Here is a 16,597-nt window from a genome sequence, read left to right as displayed (position 1 = left end):
AGTAACAAGTCTCACAATGGAGATGTTACTGGGCCCGCTCAAGCAAATCAATGAACAACGGGAGGACAGTGCTACAGTGCTACTTAAAATCAATTTTAAAATGTCAGCCCTCAAATTATTACACATTAACATAGTCTGTATTTTTGTAAAAAAATACATTTTCCAAATAAAAATGTGAGTATGAAGAATGCCTCTCCTAATTCTGTAAATTTTCATAATCTCTGACTTACTGGAAAACAGGTAGATTCTCAGATATGCTTTTACATTCAATCTGCTGTGTTATTTTGGGTAAAGTGCACAAGCAAATCTGGCCTTGCATACGTATATTCCTGGCAGAGAGATGGGCACTTTAACAGCCCTTTAGGATAATTTTCGGTGTATTTCTTTGATATTCCACCCAAATCCTACAACAGGTTGTTTCCTAACAGCCGAAACTCTGGAGCTTAAAACCCCAGTGGTACATTTTTGTGTTCAATGCTGTTAAATACAATTTCCAGATGTTGACATATTCCATTACCAAGCGTGAGTCTCTCTCTGATGACATAGATTAAAATATCCATCGACATCATCAGACAAGCCTGTAAGTACTGGGACTGTACTGTCCACAGTACTGGCAGAATTATAATATTTGCCTGAGAAACCTGAAATTACAGCCCTCTAGAAAAGACAGGCTCCCCGGGTTGAGAAGATGGACAGCTAACACCTCAAGCCTCAATGGCCACTGGCTGGTTTCAGTAAATTCAGTGGTATTCCATTCAAAGAAGCAGCCAGTTCGGCTCTGAAGTTTCTGGCAACAAATGCTGGTCCCAGGAGATAAACCTCCGACATCGGTGAGGAGCAGAAGTGTTTGATGTGCTTTATGTGCACTTCCTGTTTTGTCATAAAGAATATTAAAAAGACTTGTACTCCAGGGTCAAAATTTAATAAACGTAATAATTTTTACTGCTTCATCAAGGCCATTCTCAAGTGAACCTGGTGGTGTGTTTTGTTACCAGTGAGTGCACGGGGTGATGGGCGCATCTTCGACGGGAACAGCCTGCTGCCTGGCCTCCCGCAAAGCTGCCCGAGTCGCATCCACCCACGTGCTGACGCTCTTCATGCAAACGGACAGTGTGGTGAAAAGGGCAAATACTGTTTTCGTGTTGTTTTGACATGTGGTTTTTGTCTCTTGGGACCCAAGAAAGAAAGGGACGTGGGGGCCCTCCCGGGGAGCCACGGATCCCATCCTGAGGGCCACAGCTGAGGCAGTCACGATAAACCCACGATCTAAGCTGCTCAACACTCATGTCCTTGTCCGGTTCACGTCAAGAAGATTTAAAGGGTTTATTTCTGTCTCCACCCTCATGCCCTCCCTGCTTAAAGAATTCCATTGTGATAATCCAGCACAAACTGTGTGTCTAGAACAAAGAAACTGCTCTACACTTAATTTCATCAGCCTTTCCCTCCCTAACAAAAACAGCTACTCTAGCAAGCTACCGGGGGAAAGCACCAAGGATTACAGGGTCCCCCTTTATCCTGCCTAACTCCCCGCTCACCCAAACCTTTCACTTTGGGGCTATTTGGGACAAACTCATAGTGGTGTCCTCAGAAATAATTGGGTGTCCTAATTCAGCCAAATGCAAATGAACGCTCCCCTAAAGAGGCCTTATTATAATTTCCAACCCTTGATGTCTCTATAATCCCCTATAGTTCTTTAACTTCTTGCTTTCTAACTTCTGTTTACTGATGCACTACTCTTGGCAGCTCAGTATAGCATCAATTAGTAACACACTTGTGTTTGTTAGGTCTCCCCAGAGTCTTGAGAAAGCTGCTTTGTATTTATTAATGACTACGCACAGCACTACTATTTTTCAATAGCACTTAAAAATGAGCACATTACTGAAGACGAACTATAAAAGAATTTCAAGTTTCAAAGGCAAGCAAAGAAAAAAAAACCCACTACGTTATTTCAAACCGCCCATAATATTTGCATGATTAATTTTATTTTTAACTTAAAATCACGAGGGGAGGCGGCAGTCAAACAAACTCTTCCTGTGCTACTCCCGGCATTCTGCAGTGTATTCTGTTTGAGGTGAAGCACAGATCTGGTGATTAATTATGAGCCGGTTTAACAGGTCTAAACTTCATTATCATACACACCTGTTAAGTAATGCATACCTGATTCAGCAAAAATCCACCCACAAGGTTCATTTTAAAAAGTTGAAGAGAGAGAGAGAGGAGTAGGAGAGGGAGAGTCAGACGATCACAGCTCTGTGAGTTTACATGAGAGTCCAGTTTCCTGTTGTCCAGCATAATTCAAAACAACCAACTTGAAATGTAGCCAATTCATACTCTCTTATTTCCAGAATAATTCCCTGTGCTATATTGGGTGAAGTTAGAGCTGCCCACGCCGGCACAGAATTTGCTACTTATGGAAACTAGGGAGAACAGTCTCTCCTGCAATGAATCCTTCCCAACCAAATGAAAAGTGATGAGGAGTCATTCCCGTCTTCATTAACTTAACCCCCATCCTTTCCCCCACCAAACACACACACACTATGCACGTCTATTCCTGGTCACTTATGAAATGAGGACACTGATCTGCAAAGAAATCACTTTGTATTCACGAAAGGAGCTCTGGAAGGCCCCCCCTGAGCATCGGCCATGAGGCAGAACCGTACCTCAGAGTACTTCCTTTGTCTTGCACGCCTTCTTTGATGTACAAGTCACTGGTGGAGAAGGCTGTGATTGGTTTGATGTTGAAGTTGGAGACTTGATTGTTACTAGCATGCCTACAAGGAGAGCTGCCAGTCATTTCCTACATCTGAACAACCATGTTTCTTTACGGCACTTCTTTTACAAGCATCAGTCCTTAAATACATGTTCTCGCATTCCTGCTGATTACCACACTGTGGGGAGGGTAAGGGAGGGCCGAGCTCAAATATAACTAAAGCACCCACATTTTCTGTAAACACCCTCAGGCGTCATCAGATGGTTGGTAGCCAACCTTCAACAAGAGAAGCGTGAGTGCAAAACACATTTCTAGCAAATGAAAACATTCTGAAAACACACGGGCCATCCCCACAGTCAAAACGAGGAGTTTGGCCAATATTTTCTCAAGCAGCCATCGAAATCACATAAAACTTCCAAGCCATAGTAAAAGAGGTTCTGAATGCAGCAGCAGGAGCAGGGCAGGTAAGGAAAGTCAGCCAGAGCTTTGAGACCTCTTAACTGATCTTAAAATAACTTCGTTTCTCTGCAATGGTGGAAACAGAACACATTTGTTCTACATGATTTTATTTGTGATAGAAATATTGCCTATTAAACAATGCTGAACCATGTCTTTTTAATGTATTTTTGGTTTTTGGATAACAGCTGGCAGTATTTAGGGCCTACTCCTGGGTCTGTGCTCAGGTATTATTCCTGGTAGTGTTTGGGGGACCATCTGGGGTACTGGGGATCAAACCCAGGTCAGCCTTGCATAAGGCAAGTGCACTACCAGCTGTACTATCATTCTGACCCCGAACAGTGTCTTTTTCAGAAGATGCTGCTAAGGGTGTAACCAATGGTAGAGAAAAACAGTTCTTCATAACTGTATGTCAAAATCAAAACATATGGACATATATATATATATAAATATATATATATTATTTGTGTGGGCTGGAGCTATAGCACAGTGGTAGGGTGTTTGCCTTGCACGCAGCCAGCCCAGCCAAGCCGGATTTGATTCCTCCACCCCTCTCAGAGAGCCCGGCAAAGCTACCGAGAGTATCTCGCTCTGACGGCAAAGCCTGGCAAGCTACTCGTGACATAGTAGATATGCCAAACACAGTAACAAGTCTCACAATGGAGACGTTACCGGGCCCGCTCGAGCAAATTGATAAACAACAGGAGGACAGTGACAGATTATTTGTGTGCTATTTCTTAAGTGCATACATGCAAAACAGCCAATTGCTCATCTTTAAAAATCTCTACTCAACCAAAAACTCAACTATCAATAACTTTGTAGACCACGGATCTTTAAATAAAAAATTAAAAACTAAAGAAACAGAAAAAGAGAAGGACACAGCTCCCACTAGACTTACTTTTACAAACTCCTTTATCCCTTCCAGAACTGCTGAATATTATCAAACACCACTGCAATATTACACACACACACACACACACACACACACACACACACACACACACAAAAGAAAGGAAGTTAAGTACTTCCATCGCACCATGCTGGTTTATAATGAACTGTCAAGTTTCTGAATAAGTGTTTCAACAGAAACCCTAGTTCTTAGAGACACTGAGTCTCAAATGAGGAAGAACAATGATACATTTCATCAAAGAGTTTAGTTCTGCATTTCCCTCTCAGAAGTTGGCAGCACCAAAGACACAGGTTCTATGTGCTAATGCCACATCAACAATATACTAGGAAAGACGGAGATCTTTGGCTCTCTGACTGGGGATATGTGATAAGAAATAAGACGACGGCTCTATGCCATGGGGAAGCCTCGTGAAAGGTTTCCTTCCATCCTTCCAGCAACTTCCCTGACCCCTCCTCCAGCCTCCTTACATCCAACACAACCATCAAACATGGAGAAAGCTTCAGGCTAAATGTTGATAAATAAGGTATGACTGTAATTTGCCAAAACTAAGTCTAAGCATATTTATTATTAATATTAATGAAAGCTCACTCATTCCCCAATTTAAATGAAAATAGTTAGCAAAAAGTAATCACCATGTTCTACGTTAAATTTTCACTTCCAAAAGGAATGATGCTGGGGCACCCCTGGCAGCTGGAGGTGGGAGTGGGAAGAGAGAGGAACTTCAGGGAACAGGAGACATCTGTGTCCCTTCCTCCAAGGCTCAAGCCAGACACCAGACCATCCTGCTGTTGTACCAGAAACATGGGCAAAGGGCAGGGAGGGTGGGTGAGGTGCTGGATGGCTCTGGGGCTCTAGGGCCCACCCTCGAGTCTTGCCATGGGGAAAGTGAGCAGGTGGCTCTGGAAGGAGCACCCAGCTCTCCCTCCCCCGCCACAGGGGGTTTCCATCTGCCCGTCGTGGTGCTGTGTTGGGGCACACTGACTCATATTTGAAGTCGGGGGTGAGGGATTTCTTCACAGAATCCTCTACAGCTTACAAAGAATCAGCTCTATTTAATTCTTGAAGAGTGCCTCAGACCCATGAAATCGGAGACCTGGGGAGAGGAGAGTCAGCTTCAGGGATCTGATGGTCCTGACAGGTGAAGACAAAGTTGAGAGGAGGCTCCCCCACCCTCACTGCTGCCCCTGCTGCCTAGGTGGGAGGCTCCCTGAGTCTGCTCTGAGCTGCATCCAGGAGACCATTGTGCAGGTTTTCCTCCAGCCTGGCTGCTGTCACTCTATCTCTGTCCAGTGCGTGTCAGGCTGTGCTCGGGTTCTGTCTTCTCCCTCCAGCAGCAGGTACGTCCATTGAGACCCAATGCCCTGCCTGCTGGGTTGGCTGGTTCCTGGGTAGGGACCAGCAAAGCAGCTGCCTCAGTGAGGGCCAGGGTGGCGCTGTGTTGCGAAGGAGGCAGTTAGCGTGGAGGGTCTCTTCCCATCCACGTCCCCCCAGACTGGAATCTACAGTCCGTGCTTACACTCTTCCACCTCGGTGGGTGGTGGGGGAGTACGGGATAGGCCACAGACAAGCTCGGTACTCAGGGCCATAGACACTTATTGTCCTGTGTGGGGCTAGAACCCAAGTTTGCTGGTACTAACTTGATGATAAAGGTTACACAAAAAAGATATCACTGTTCCCACCATGGTACCTCTTGATTCTTGGGGCACAGTTCTAGTCTGGTCCAATACCAATATCTGGTCCTAGTCTAGGGTCACAGGGAGGGCTGGAAGGCCAGAGAGTTCTAATCTGTCGAAAACATGGGCTTAGGAAGGTACCATGGCACCTCCAACACCAACACACACAGGGTCATCTTCTGTTGGGACCATTTGGGGCAAAGGGTTGGGAGTCTCCCCAGTCCCTCCACCCACATGGTCAACAGTGAGGCCTAAGGAATCAGGTAGAAACCTCACAGGTGTCACTAACATCTGGACAATGGTGGAACAACCTCCTGCTGGTATCTCTTCCACTGCATCTTTGTCTCTCCCCAGCTGGCCTCTCTGGTCTTAACTTTCCTCATTGGGAAGAGAAGAGGGTGAGACCAGAGAGAGCACCCCAAGCCTGTGTGCTCCCCCAGTCACCAGGAAGCTCCTATACACTCAAGATCTGTGATCTCAATCAGACTGCAAGGATGGTGACATAGATCCAAGCCACTGGGGGCCCCTGAAGGGTTAAGAACTCAGCCAGCTGCCCACTCCGGAAAGGCGGTGGGTGGGCGGTGAGGTTTCACCAAGTGAGCTCAGAGAGGCCCTGAGTCGAGAGAGCAAAGACCCAGGTTCTCTGATGGGACCTGGCCTGGGCTTTCAACTGTCCTTGCCCTACAGGCATACTCTGGAGCTGTTTCTCCATTCTTCCCCACGGTGACCCATCAGACCTTGTTTCCTTCCTAGGTGACCCACTCTCCACCCCTTCAACCTCATTTTTGTGTGTTTTATTTGTGGCCCCCTTGGAATATTTCGGAGGTCCCTTGGGTACCCAGCTGAGAAAGCTGGTCTGAAGTTTCATTCAGCAAAAGGAGTTTGAGCAGAAATTTAAAGCAACGCATGGCTTATCTGGAAGGAAATTAGGTTCAAACGTAGTGTAATGAATGGTTTTAGGATTAAAATGTAGTGTAAAAATCATGTTCCAATGAGTGTAATTATTGGCTTTACTCGAGTATATTAACATTTCATTGCATGTTGTAAAATCTCCTTTGTTGTAAATGGCACAGAGCTCAGAGAAACACAGACCTATGAGTCCGGGAGTCTGGGGTGGACCTCTTGGGGTTCTCAGTGCACTGGCTAGATCCTGGTTCATGGCCCCAGGTACATTTGGGGGAGGCCAGGTGTCTTAGTGCCTCTACAGAACACATGGGGAGCACAGAAAGGCACCCCAGTGTTTGCTGAACAAGTCTTTTCTATCAAGAAGATCTGATATAAGATAAACAAATGAAAAAGAAAAAGAAATGCCCTGATTTTTTTTTTTAAACTAAAGATCATTCTTTGAAGAAAGAATTTTTCATGTGGAGGAAGAGTGATACTTTGGGTGGCACTGTCTGAAGAGAAGATCTGAAAACAACCCCAAGTCTCCCCTCAGATCTGCGACCCTACTTATCTAGTGGAAAGGGCAGAGAGCTGGGCTTCCTTCTCTTACTTTCCCGGGTTCCCCCAAAGAAACACTTCATCTTTCTGGTGGGCATGAGCAAGGACTGTCACTATTATTCCCTGTCTGCTTTAGCTCAGCTCAGCCTTGACTCCCGAGCATGTAGGGACACTTCACTCATGCTCTCATTCCTTTGCGCGGCAGCACTGAGAAACGATATTTAAGGAAAACAGGGAAATCAATATTTATTTCTCTGATTCCAACACAGAAATCAGATTCTTTTCTGATTGTTTCACACTTAAGCCATTGAAATTGGACTCATTATTTATGTGCCTTACATTTTCCCTACAAATCTACAAAAATGTGAACCTAAGCTCCACTTTCTGTCGGTGATCTAAAAAGCCTGTGACATAAACTCTTTGGCAAAGTATATGTGCATCGCTAAACCAAACGATCAAACCATACACCACAGAAACCCAGGGGTTAAAGTTTCTCCTTCGTGTTTAATTTTCAGCTTTATTCCTAAGTTGTATTTATTTGTGCATTCTTTGGTGCTGGGCTTTGCACCTATTAGGCATGTGCTCTACTGCTGAGACAGAAACGTAATATGTAAACACATCCACGTATATAAACGTTTAAAAATTGTTTACTCATAGCACTGGAGATTAAAGGGCAGGAGTAAGCACTTGCCTCTCAAGTGGTCGACATACGTTCAATCCCCCGAGCACTACCAAGAGTGTTTCTTGAGCAGATTCAGGAGTGCACAATGAGCACCACCAAGTGTAACTCAAAACCAACAAAAAATTGCTCAATCATAAACCAAAATCTAACTTAAATTTTTCAGTTTAATCTATACTCAAACTGAATTTCACTTACTAACTTTATTCTAACAAAGTATTTTTAATCCCTTTACTTCCAAGCAAACTTTAAAATGCATTATACCTTTCACATAAATTTTTCTAATAAGTATGTAAGACAAAGAATTATATTTCTGAATCTGATGTAGAATGCCCACAGCCATGTCAACCTTCCATCTGGGCCCAATGGGAGAGTCACCCGAAGACAGGCTGAGCCGGCTGCTGCAACGAACTGACCACTAGAGGGCGGCCCCGTCTCAGACCTGACACGGAGAACCATCTCTAAGTGCGTTTAATGTTCCTTTAATTATTTTTGCAGTATCTTTGATATTCCTCGATATTTTAATAACCAACTCCAGTTTATCTAACAGTATTCCTAAATAGGTCAAAATACCCCTTTCAAAAACAATGACATCACAAAGATTGGTCATGAGATAGCCTCATCTATACATCTTAAAAATATTTTGAAAACTCCACATTCAGTGCATGGTCGGGTAAGTAAGGGTGTCTAGCCCAAATACCCCAACAAGCCTTCTTTTTTGTACAAAACATTTCAAGAGGTTCTAGGCAAATTAGGGTTTCCTTGATGGAGAATCTAACCAAGGGAGGGGACTAGGCGCAAAGGAAAGAGGTTATAGGGGTGTGTGTGTGTGTGCGTGTGTGCGTGTGTGTGTATGTTGCGTGTGTGCGTGTGTGCGTGTGTGTCTGTGTGTGAATGTATGCGTGCGTGCACATGCGTATCCTTCTATTAATCTTCGAATAACTGACAATATTTCATTTGAAATATGGATTAAATGTGTCCACAAACTCGAGGAACAAAAAGTACAAGGGAAAGATTAGATTCATACATGATATAAAAACTTCCTAATTTAAGATTAAAACAAGCTACCTCTAATGATAGTGATAGTTCCCTATCGCAGAAGGTGTTCAAGAATAACTGGATACCCATTTGGTAGGAGTGTCGTTAAGAACCAAATGAACAAAGGTCATGTCCCTGAATGATTTTTATAATTTCTTTTTTCCCAGAGACCCTGTGAAATAATGTTTACACACACACACACACACACACACACACACACACACAAATCAGGCACCAGGAAAGTAAACACCATCAAGTGAGAAACAAACTTTTATGCTAACATCTCTACCTTGACACTTGTATTACTTCTGTCATTTTTTTTTATAGATCTCTCAAGAGTGTGTCCAGAATTATGCACCTTAGCTGTCATGGAAATAATCAGGATAGTATGCACAAGCCAAGGATTCAGAAGCTTTCTGCAATGTCAAGACTTAATTTAAATCACAAGATGTGTATGAATTCTTCCTTTAGCTACAGACAAGGGGGCCATATAAATCTCTATTTCAGTCTTATCATGATGGAGAGAGGTTTGCACAGGTGAAGTGGACCTCATTGCATTCTGTGATCTTTAGGAAAATAATTCCTCCATTTCACCCAGATCCTCTCATAACAAGCGGACTTAATGAAAATCATGGAAGAGAGCTAATGATAAGCAAATAAGAATAACCCCATTTGTACCAAATTGATTTTATTAAATAGTAATTTAAAGATATTAGACTCAGCAAAGCATTACATAATTGAATCTATTTTTTCCCTTATAAATGCCAGAGTTATAATTTCCACTAACCAGAGACAAAGTTATATCCAGGACATTCTCACAGCTTCTTTGAGTGGAATGAGGCTGTGGCCCCCACTTCCCTGCCTCCCAGTTTTAAGAGCTCAAAAACAGCACCTGATCTCCTTCTCCAAGTGAAACACATAAGTGAATATATCAGTGACTGTCTAGGGAGGATAAAAAATGACAATATGGTTCATAAACCAGAACACACACAACAAGAAAAAATTCGTATCACCCTTGGATTCATTTACCCAATGCTTAGTCAACTTTTGAGGCCATACAACCCAAAGCAAATCATAAAATGGCTGGTAAGTCTGGGGGATAAGCCTGACTTGATCTACTCACACAAGCAAGGATGTAGGTTATCTATCATTTTACTTGTGTTGGACATGAAGAGGGCTAACAAATGCACTTTTAATAAAGAAAACCCTGAAATTAATGTTGTTAACTGCATTTGGAGGTCTTCAACATACTGTCAGATGGTAACCCCCACCTGGACTGTGTTACTGGATCTCTCCAAACAATGTTTCAAGGTAGAGAACCATAAACACAGGGTAGGCACTTAAGACTTTGAGAATCTAGTTCTAGTTTTAAAAAATTACTAAATATGAGTGGTCAGAGAAATAGTACAGGCACATGCCTTGTATATGGCCAACTGGCTTCAATCCATGGCACCCCATTGGGTCCCCAGAGTAAGCCCTGAGCATCGCTGGATGTAGCGAAAAAAGAAAAAAGAAATAAAGAAAGAAAAAGAATCATTAAATATGAGATGAAGGCAGCCTGGATAACTGGATAAACTGAGCATCAAGAAAGCATGCTGAGCGAATTTCTGTGACAGTGTTCTTAGAAGATCTCATCCCATTCAATCGGTTTTACTGATTGCTAAAATAATTCAGGGGATTTTCAGAAAGCAGAAATCTGACTCTTCCTGGCAGATCGATCTATCTATCTAAATAGTGATGCAGCCAACCAATAATTTTTCCTCCCAGGAAACGTCATTTATAACTTAGTTTTGTGGGTGCCCCCGGATGAATTCCCCAGTGGCTAAGGCAGACACAGGGACTTTTGCTGACCTCATCCATTTCATTGTGATTCAAGGGGCACCAGGGGGGAAGCTGGGAGAAACTAGTCTAGGAGCCTTCAGGTATTTGCTACTAATTGTCTTTAGGAGTGTGTGACTACCCCCACCCCCCACTCCAAACTGAAACCCAGAGTGATTGACATCAAGAGCGGTTTCTCTGTAGGCACAGTCACTTGAGCAAGTCCAAGGTACTCAAAGAGCAGAATGGGTGAGTCTGATCGGGCTCTATGTTCAAAACACACAAAAGCAAGCAAGGCGCTGATCAGGAAAAAAACCGAGTCTTTACACACTTACTATGAGCCACCCCCTGGCCTCAGCCCCATAGGACCAACCAACGGTCTCTGAGAGTCTCTTTGTCTGGAGAAGAACTCGGCTTTGCTTGCTGCTGGGAGCAGCCATTTAGGTTTTTCTCTCCTCCAGACCCAGCCCACATCTCTCATACCTGTTCATTGAAGATTCCCCACGTGGGACCTCAAGTCCCAGCAAGGTACTTAAAATAAAACCAGGGCGAACATAGAAATTGCATTTGCTAACAAGAAAGGCCAAATCCTCCCAAGCGCTTAAAAACAAACAAAAACCCTCACCTTGCTTAGAGTTAGAAATACTAGCCAATCACCATAACCAGGGCCAGTCCTTCCAGAGCTATCAGGCCCACCACTGCGACCATGGATTGAGCCCAGACAGCTCCATCCTGGGGCAAATTCCCTGAGAGCCTTACTTCGAAACTTCATTTATGTAGGCACAGGCTACACACCAGACCAGAGCGAAGTGAAATAAAATCTCCAGGTGTTGAAGACACACTTTCCTTTCAGACCTTGCTGCTCCCTGGCATTAGGCAAACGCACTTTTTATGAAGAGCAGAACAAGTGTTCCCATGATTATGAACATTATCGTAGACTCTCGCCTTTTGCCCAAGAGGAGTTCAAATGCTATCAGAATCTTGTAGTTAATGAAACAAAAACAGAACCTGAAGGAGGAGCTGAGAGTGGCTGAAATGAAGATTTATTACTGCTAAGCAGGAAACCACTTTAAGTCTAAACTTATTTGACAAGTAATATAGAGGAAGGGTTTTCTTCTTTGGTGAGTTCAAAAAGCCTGATTTACTGATTTTTTTTTTTAATCAACAAATCTGCCAACAAAGAGAATGTTTCTCTTTAATGATGGCCTGTTCTCTCCTCCCCGTTCACATGCGGACACATACCATAAAGCCATATTGTAGAGAGTGTTTCTGTTTTGCCTAAAGAGAATCTAATTACACAAAGTATCTTACATATGAAAGCAATTTAACCATTAAAACAGAGGAGTAGGGAAGTATTTAATATAATTCAAGACCAGTCCCCTTCCCCTCCCTTAAATCTGATATGAAAACACAGCATTCCTAATTTTCCCCATGAACTATTATGCTTCAGTTAAAATTTTCAGTAAAGTAAGATAATCCTATTAAAATGTAAGATAGTATAGTACTGGGAACAACATATTCTAATGTCTGGACTTACTTCTGTCTCTCTCCTTTACACTGAAGGTACTTCTGATCTGCTTTTCTGAGAGCACAAAGCCATAGATCTATTATCATATGGTAGCCAGAGGTCAGCCACCCCAAGACAAATGAGGGCTAGAGCTTCTTTTTTTTTGGCGGGGGGCTGATGGCGATGTGATTCTCATGATTTCTACCAGAAAGCAGGCAACGTTATAGTGTACCAAATCAAAAGCCAACATATTTGGAGTTACAAATAGCAAATTAAATATTTTAAAAATGTAATTTCCTTATAAATGGTTCGATGGTAACTGCTCTTGAGCGAAATACTCTTAGCCTGTCAGGCGCACCCATCCCCACTCCCATCCCCGCTCATGAACACAGATTATATACTAATTTAAATGCCTGAGAACCAGCTTGGAGCTTCCCCGATCGCAACATTGCCATTGCAACATCTATTTTACAATTTAAAGAGAAAAGTGCGAGCACTGCGGTAACTACGCAGGCTATTGGAGTCGCTTTACTCGTGGAGGATTAAGGGAACACAGGAAATAGCTTGAAAGTTTTTGGGGGGAGGGGAGGGGCACGGCTTGCTTTTACATAAGAAGTCCGACAGAAAATCTGAACCTTTTCTTCCTTTCCCAAAATGACTTGGAGGCCTGGCGGAGGCGGATAACAGGGAGGCCGCCTGCAGTCTCGCGTCCTGGCTACGCCTGCAGACCCCGAGTCCCGCACGCCGCCGCGGGGACACGGCGGAAAACCTGCGGCGGGTGCGTGGGAGGGACGATCCCCCGCGAGCAGCGACCCGCGTACGAAGGGCCATCCATGGTGACCCCGGGCGAGGGAGGCAGAGCTCGGCATTCCCAAAGCCACCGCCGCGCGTCCCCGGCCTGGGGCGCACAATTCCGGCTCCCCAACCTGGCGCGCGTCCCCCAGTGTCCGGCGCCCGTTCGTAAAGAGGCGGCGCCGGGTTCACCCGCGCCGGACACACGAGGTCCTGCTCCCCGCACTCCCCCGCGGCACCCCCGACCCGGCTCCCTGCAGGACCCCCATGGCACCCCCGACCCCATTCCCCGCAGGACCCGAAACACCCCCGACCCCGCTCCCCGCAAGACCCGGGACACCCCCGACCCTGCTCCCCGCAGGACCCGGGACACCCGCGACCCCGCTCTCCGCAGGTCCGGGAACACCCCCGGCCCCGCTCCCTGCAGGACCCGGAATGCCCCCGACCCCGCTTCCCGCAGCTCCTCGGACACTCCCGACCCCACTCCCCGCAGGACCCCCGGACACTTCCTACTCTGCTCCCCGCAGGACCCCCGGGACATCCCTGACCCCGCTCCCAGCAGTTCCCTGGAGCACCCCCGACCCTACTCCCCGCAGGACCCCGGGACACCCCTGACCCTACTCCCCGCAGCCCCCCCATGGGACACCCCCGACCCCGCTCCCCGCAGAACCCCCGCGGTTCCCCCGATCCCGCTCCCCGCAGGCCCGGGGACACACCCGACCCCGCTCCCCGCAGTCTCCTGGAGCACCCCGATCCCGCTCCCCGTAGGACCCCCACAACACCCCGGACCCCGCTCCCCGCAGGCCCCCCGGGACACCCCCGACCCGGCTCCCCGCAATCTCCTGGAGCTCCCTCGACCCCGCTCCCCGCAGGACCCCCGCAGCTCCCCCGACCCCGCTCCCCGCAGACCCGGGGACACGCGGTCGCAGCCGTCCCGGGCTCGTCCGCCGCCGCCCGCCGGAGCGCGGGGACAGGCTGCCCTCACGCGCGCCTCAGAACTTCGCTTCCCAACTCTCAACTTCCCGGGCCGGCCCCGCTTTCCTTCCGCCACGCCAGGGGGAGCCTGGAGCCGGGCCCGACACCGCCGCCAGCCGCGCCGTGGACGCTCGGCCCGGGCGTCGCGGTCCGAGTCCCGCGCGGGGCCAGGGGCGCGCGGTGGCGGCGCGGGAGTCGCGGCACGCCCGCCGGGAAGCGCGTCCCGCGGAGGCCCGGGCGCACGGCCCTGCCCCGCGCCGCCAGCGAGCCGGCCGGAGCGGAGCGCCAGGCCCGGAGCGCGGGCCGGGCCCGGGTGACAGCGGCTGCTGCGGCGGCGGCGGCGGCGGCGCGGCCCGGCCCGGCCCGGCCCGGCCTCCCCGGCGTAGGCCGGAGCGGTCCGGGTGCGGGCCCGGGGGAGCGGCCGCCGCGCCCCGGCCTGCTCCGGGTCCCCCGTTCCCCCCACGCCCCAGAAGTGCCGCGACTTTCGGCAAACTTTGCGTCCGCGGCCCCCGGGTGCCCCGCGACGCGCCACCGCGGCGGGGGGCTGCAGCGCGGGACCGGCCGGCGCGTCGCGCCCCGCGGGAGACGACCGAGCCCGCGGGGGGCGCGGGGGGGCGCGGCGGGGCCCGCGGACGTGCGCTCGGGCAGGCGCGCCCGCCCCCGGCGCCGCCCCCCGCCCCCCGGCGCGGCGGGACCCCCGCGCTCACCTTTCATCGCTGCGATCACAAAATACATCATTCAAGCCGCGGTGCGGAGAGCGCAGGGAGAGCCGCGGTCCGACCCCGGAGCCCCCGCGCCGCCGCCCGAGCCACAGCAGCAGCTGCCGCAGCTGCCCGCCCGCCGAGAGCCATCCCGAGCCATAAGAGGCTCCATGTGACCGGCTGACATCACGGCCGCCGCTCTGTTTACACCGCGCCCTGCTCCCCGGCGGGCGGCGCGGGGCGGGCGCGCCCCACAGCCGCGCCCCGAGCCCCGGGCCCCGCCCCGGCCCGCGGGCAGGTGAGCCCGGCTCGGCCGGCCCCGCGCCCCCGGCCCCGCGCCCCTGGCCCTTCCCCGGCCCCGCGTCCGCGGCCGGCCCTCCTCGGGGTTCTCCCGTGGCCCCTCCTCCTCCCGCGCCCCCTGCCATCGACGCTGCCCAGGCCCCCTTCAGGGTCCCCGCCTCGAGGCCGCACCCCGCGTCCCCGGCACCTGTGACCGCCCTTCTTCCCCATCCCGCAGCCAGAGACACGCAGCTCCGTGGCCCTTTAGGGGACCCTCAGGGTGTCATCGACGTTCTGCCCGGAAAGCGGTGAGTGGGGCACGGTCACCCGCTGGTCCCTACTCCCTAGGAAACCTCCACGTCTTTTCGTCTTTTCGGGACCAGGCTGCCCACCCCGAATTGCTGGCTCGACCACCCCCACCTCCAAGGCCCTGGTCTACACCTTCCTGCCCACCGCTCTTCTGGAGAAGAGTAGAAAACCTGGGACCCTGGCATGGATTCCGGCTGCCTCCTGACTTGAGCTCCCAAATGACCAGATCCTTCCATATCCACCATCTCGCCTCCCCTTCCCCCCCCCCCATCCCAGGCCCTCCTATGTAGCTCCAGTTTTTGTACTAAATCCCACCCCCATCCCCCCCCAAAATAAAAAACCCAAAAAACTAGTCTTTTTAGTTGTGGTATTCTGAATTGGAAAATAAGAAGAGGCCCAGAAAAGGCCCAACTGTGAATCTCACACCCAGCTATTAAGACAATTTCCTCCCAACTTTGAAGCTTAGTTCCTTCTCATTGGCCTTACCAACACATAAACTAGGACTATTATCAGACTATTATATCTTACTCCAAGAATTTTGGAAGCTACATACCCAGGGTTTGCATTATGAAACAAGATTTGCGAGTATGTCCACAGTATTGAGCATAGCAGAAAACAAAATTCTCAATGCACAGTTTACTATGTCTTCACACCACTTCAATTATCTGATTTTTGGCGTTTCCGTTTCCAACTTAAAATCCTATGTGCTTATTATCAAGCTCATGGCAATAAATACATGGAAGTTCTAACATTTCCCTCCATATCACCCAGATGATTTTGCTCGTCAGTTAAATAAATAAATAAATAAAATCACAGAAGAAAACTTAGATTCATACTCTCCCCATCAACCCAGCATGTTCAAAACAAAATTCACACAGTGCTCTCATTGAGAAGGTCAAGAAAATGCCTCACACCTTAGCCAAAAATCATAGCTTTCTACAAGTTTGCTTTCAGCTAGTCAGCTTTTAAAAGCTGACTTTAGAGTAAACTTCAAAGCCAACAGCTTTTTTTTCCTTATCATACCCTCCCCCCAAATAAAATCACAAGACATGAACAAAAAGAACGCAAATGCAAAGCCAAGACCTACCCATGTTAATTCAGCTGTCCAGCCATAGCGAAGTGGACACGGGTTTCAGAAGCATCAGCCATACCCACTGTGATGTTTACAATTATGAAATGAAATCACACCACATTCCCATGGTGCAACTGCCTCTCTGGGTGTGGCAACACCCCTCACCTACACTGCCACCATCACTCAGTTTGGGTTCTTGATTTCCATGGACTGCTCATCAACAATGGAGACGTTA

At 48.4% G+C, this 16,597-nt stretch overlaps 1 protein-coding gene across 3 annotated transcripts in view; it reads right to left on the bottom strand.

Annotated features, from left to right (window-relative positions):
* The window catches only part of RORA (RAR related orphan receptor A), a 744,445-nt gene that overhangs the window by 88,528 nt on the left and 639,320 nt on the right, over positions 1 to 16,597 (bottom strand). The window contains exon 1 of one of the 3 annotated variants that reach the window (XM_056130841.1): positions 14,709 to 14,884. The exons of the other annotated variants lie outside the window; for them this stretch is intronic. Within the exon in view, the coding sequence (XP_055986816.1) occupies positions 14,709 to 14,739 (31 nt within the window). The 5' untranslated portion in view covers positions 14,740 to 14,884. Of the gene's footprint in view, positions 1 to 14,708; positions 14,885 to 16,597 lie in introns of those variants that run through there. 3 annotated transcript variants of the gene reach the window in all.

This window comes from Sorex fumeus, unplaced genomic scaffold (assembly GCF_029834395.1).
Source record: "Sorex fumeus unplaced genomic scaffold, SorFum_2.1 ptg000081l, whole genome shotgun sequence".
Classification (NCBI taxonomy): Eukaryota; Metazoa; Chordata; class Mammalia; order Eulipotyphla; family Soricidae; genus Sorex; species Sorex fumeus.
The sequence above is the reverse complement of the archived record's forward strand: the minus strand, read 5'-3'. Positions and strand labels throughout refer to the sequence as shown.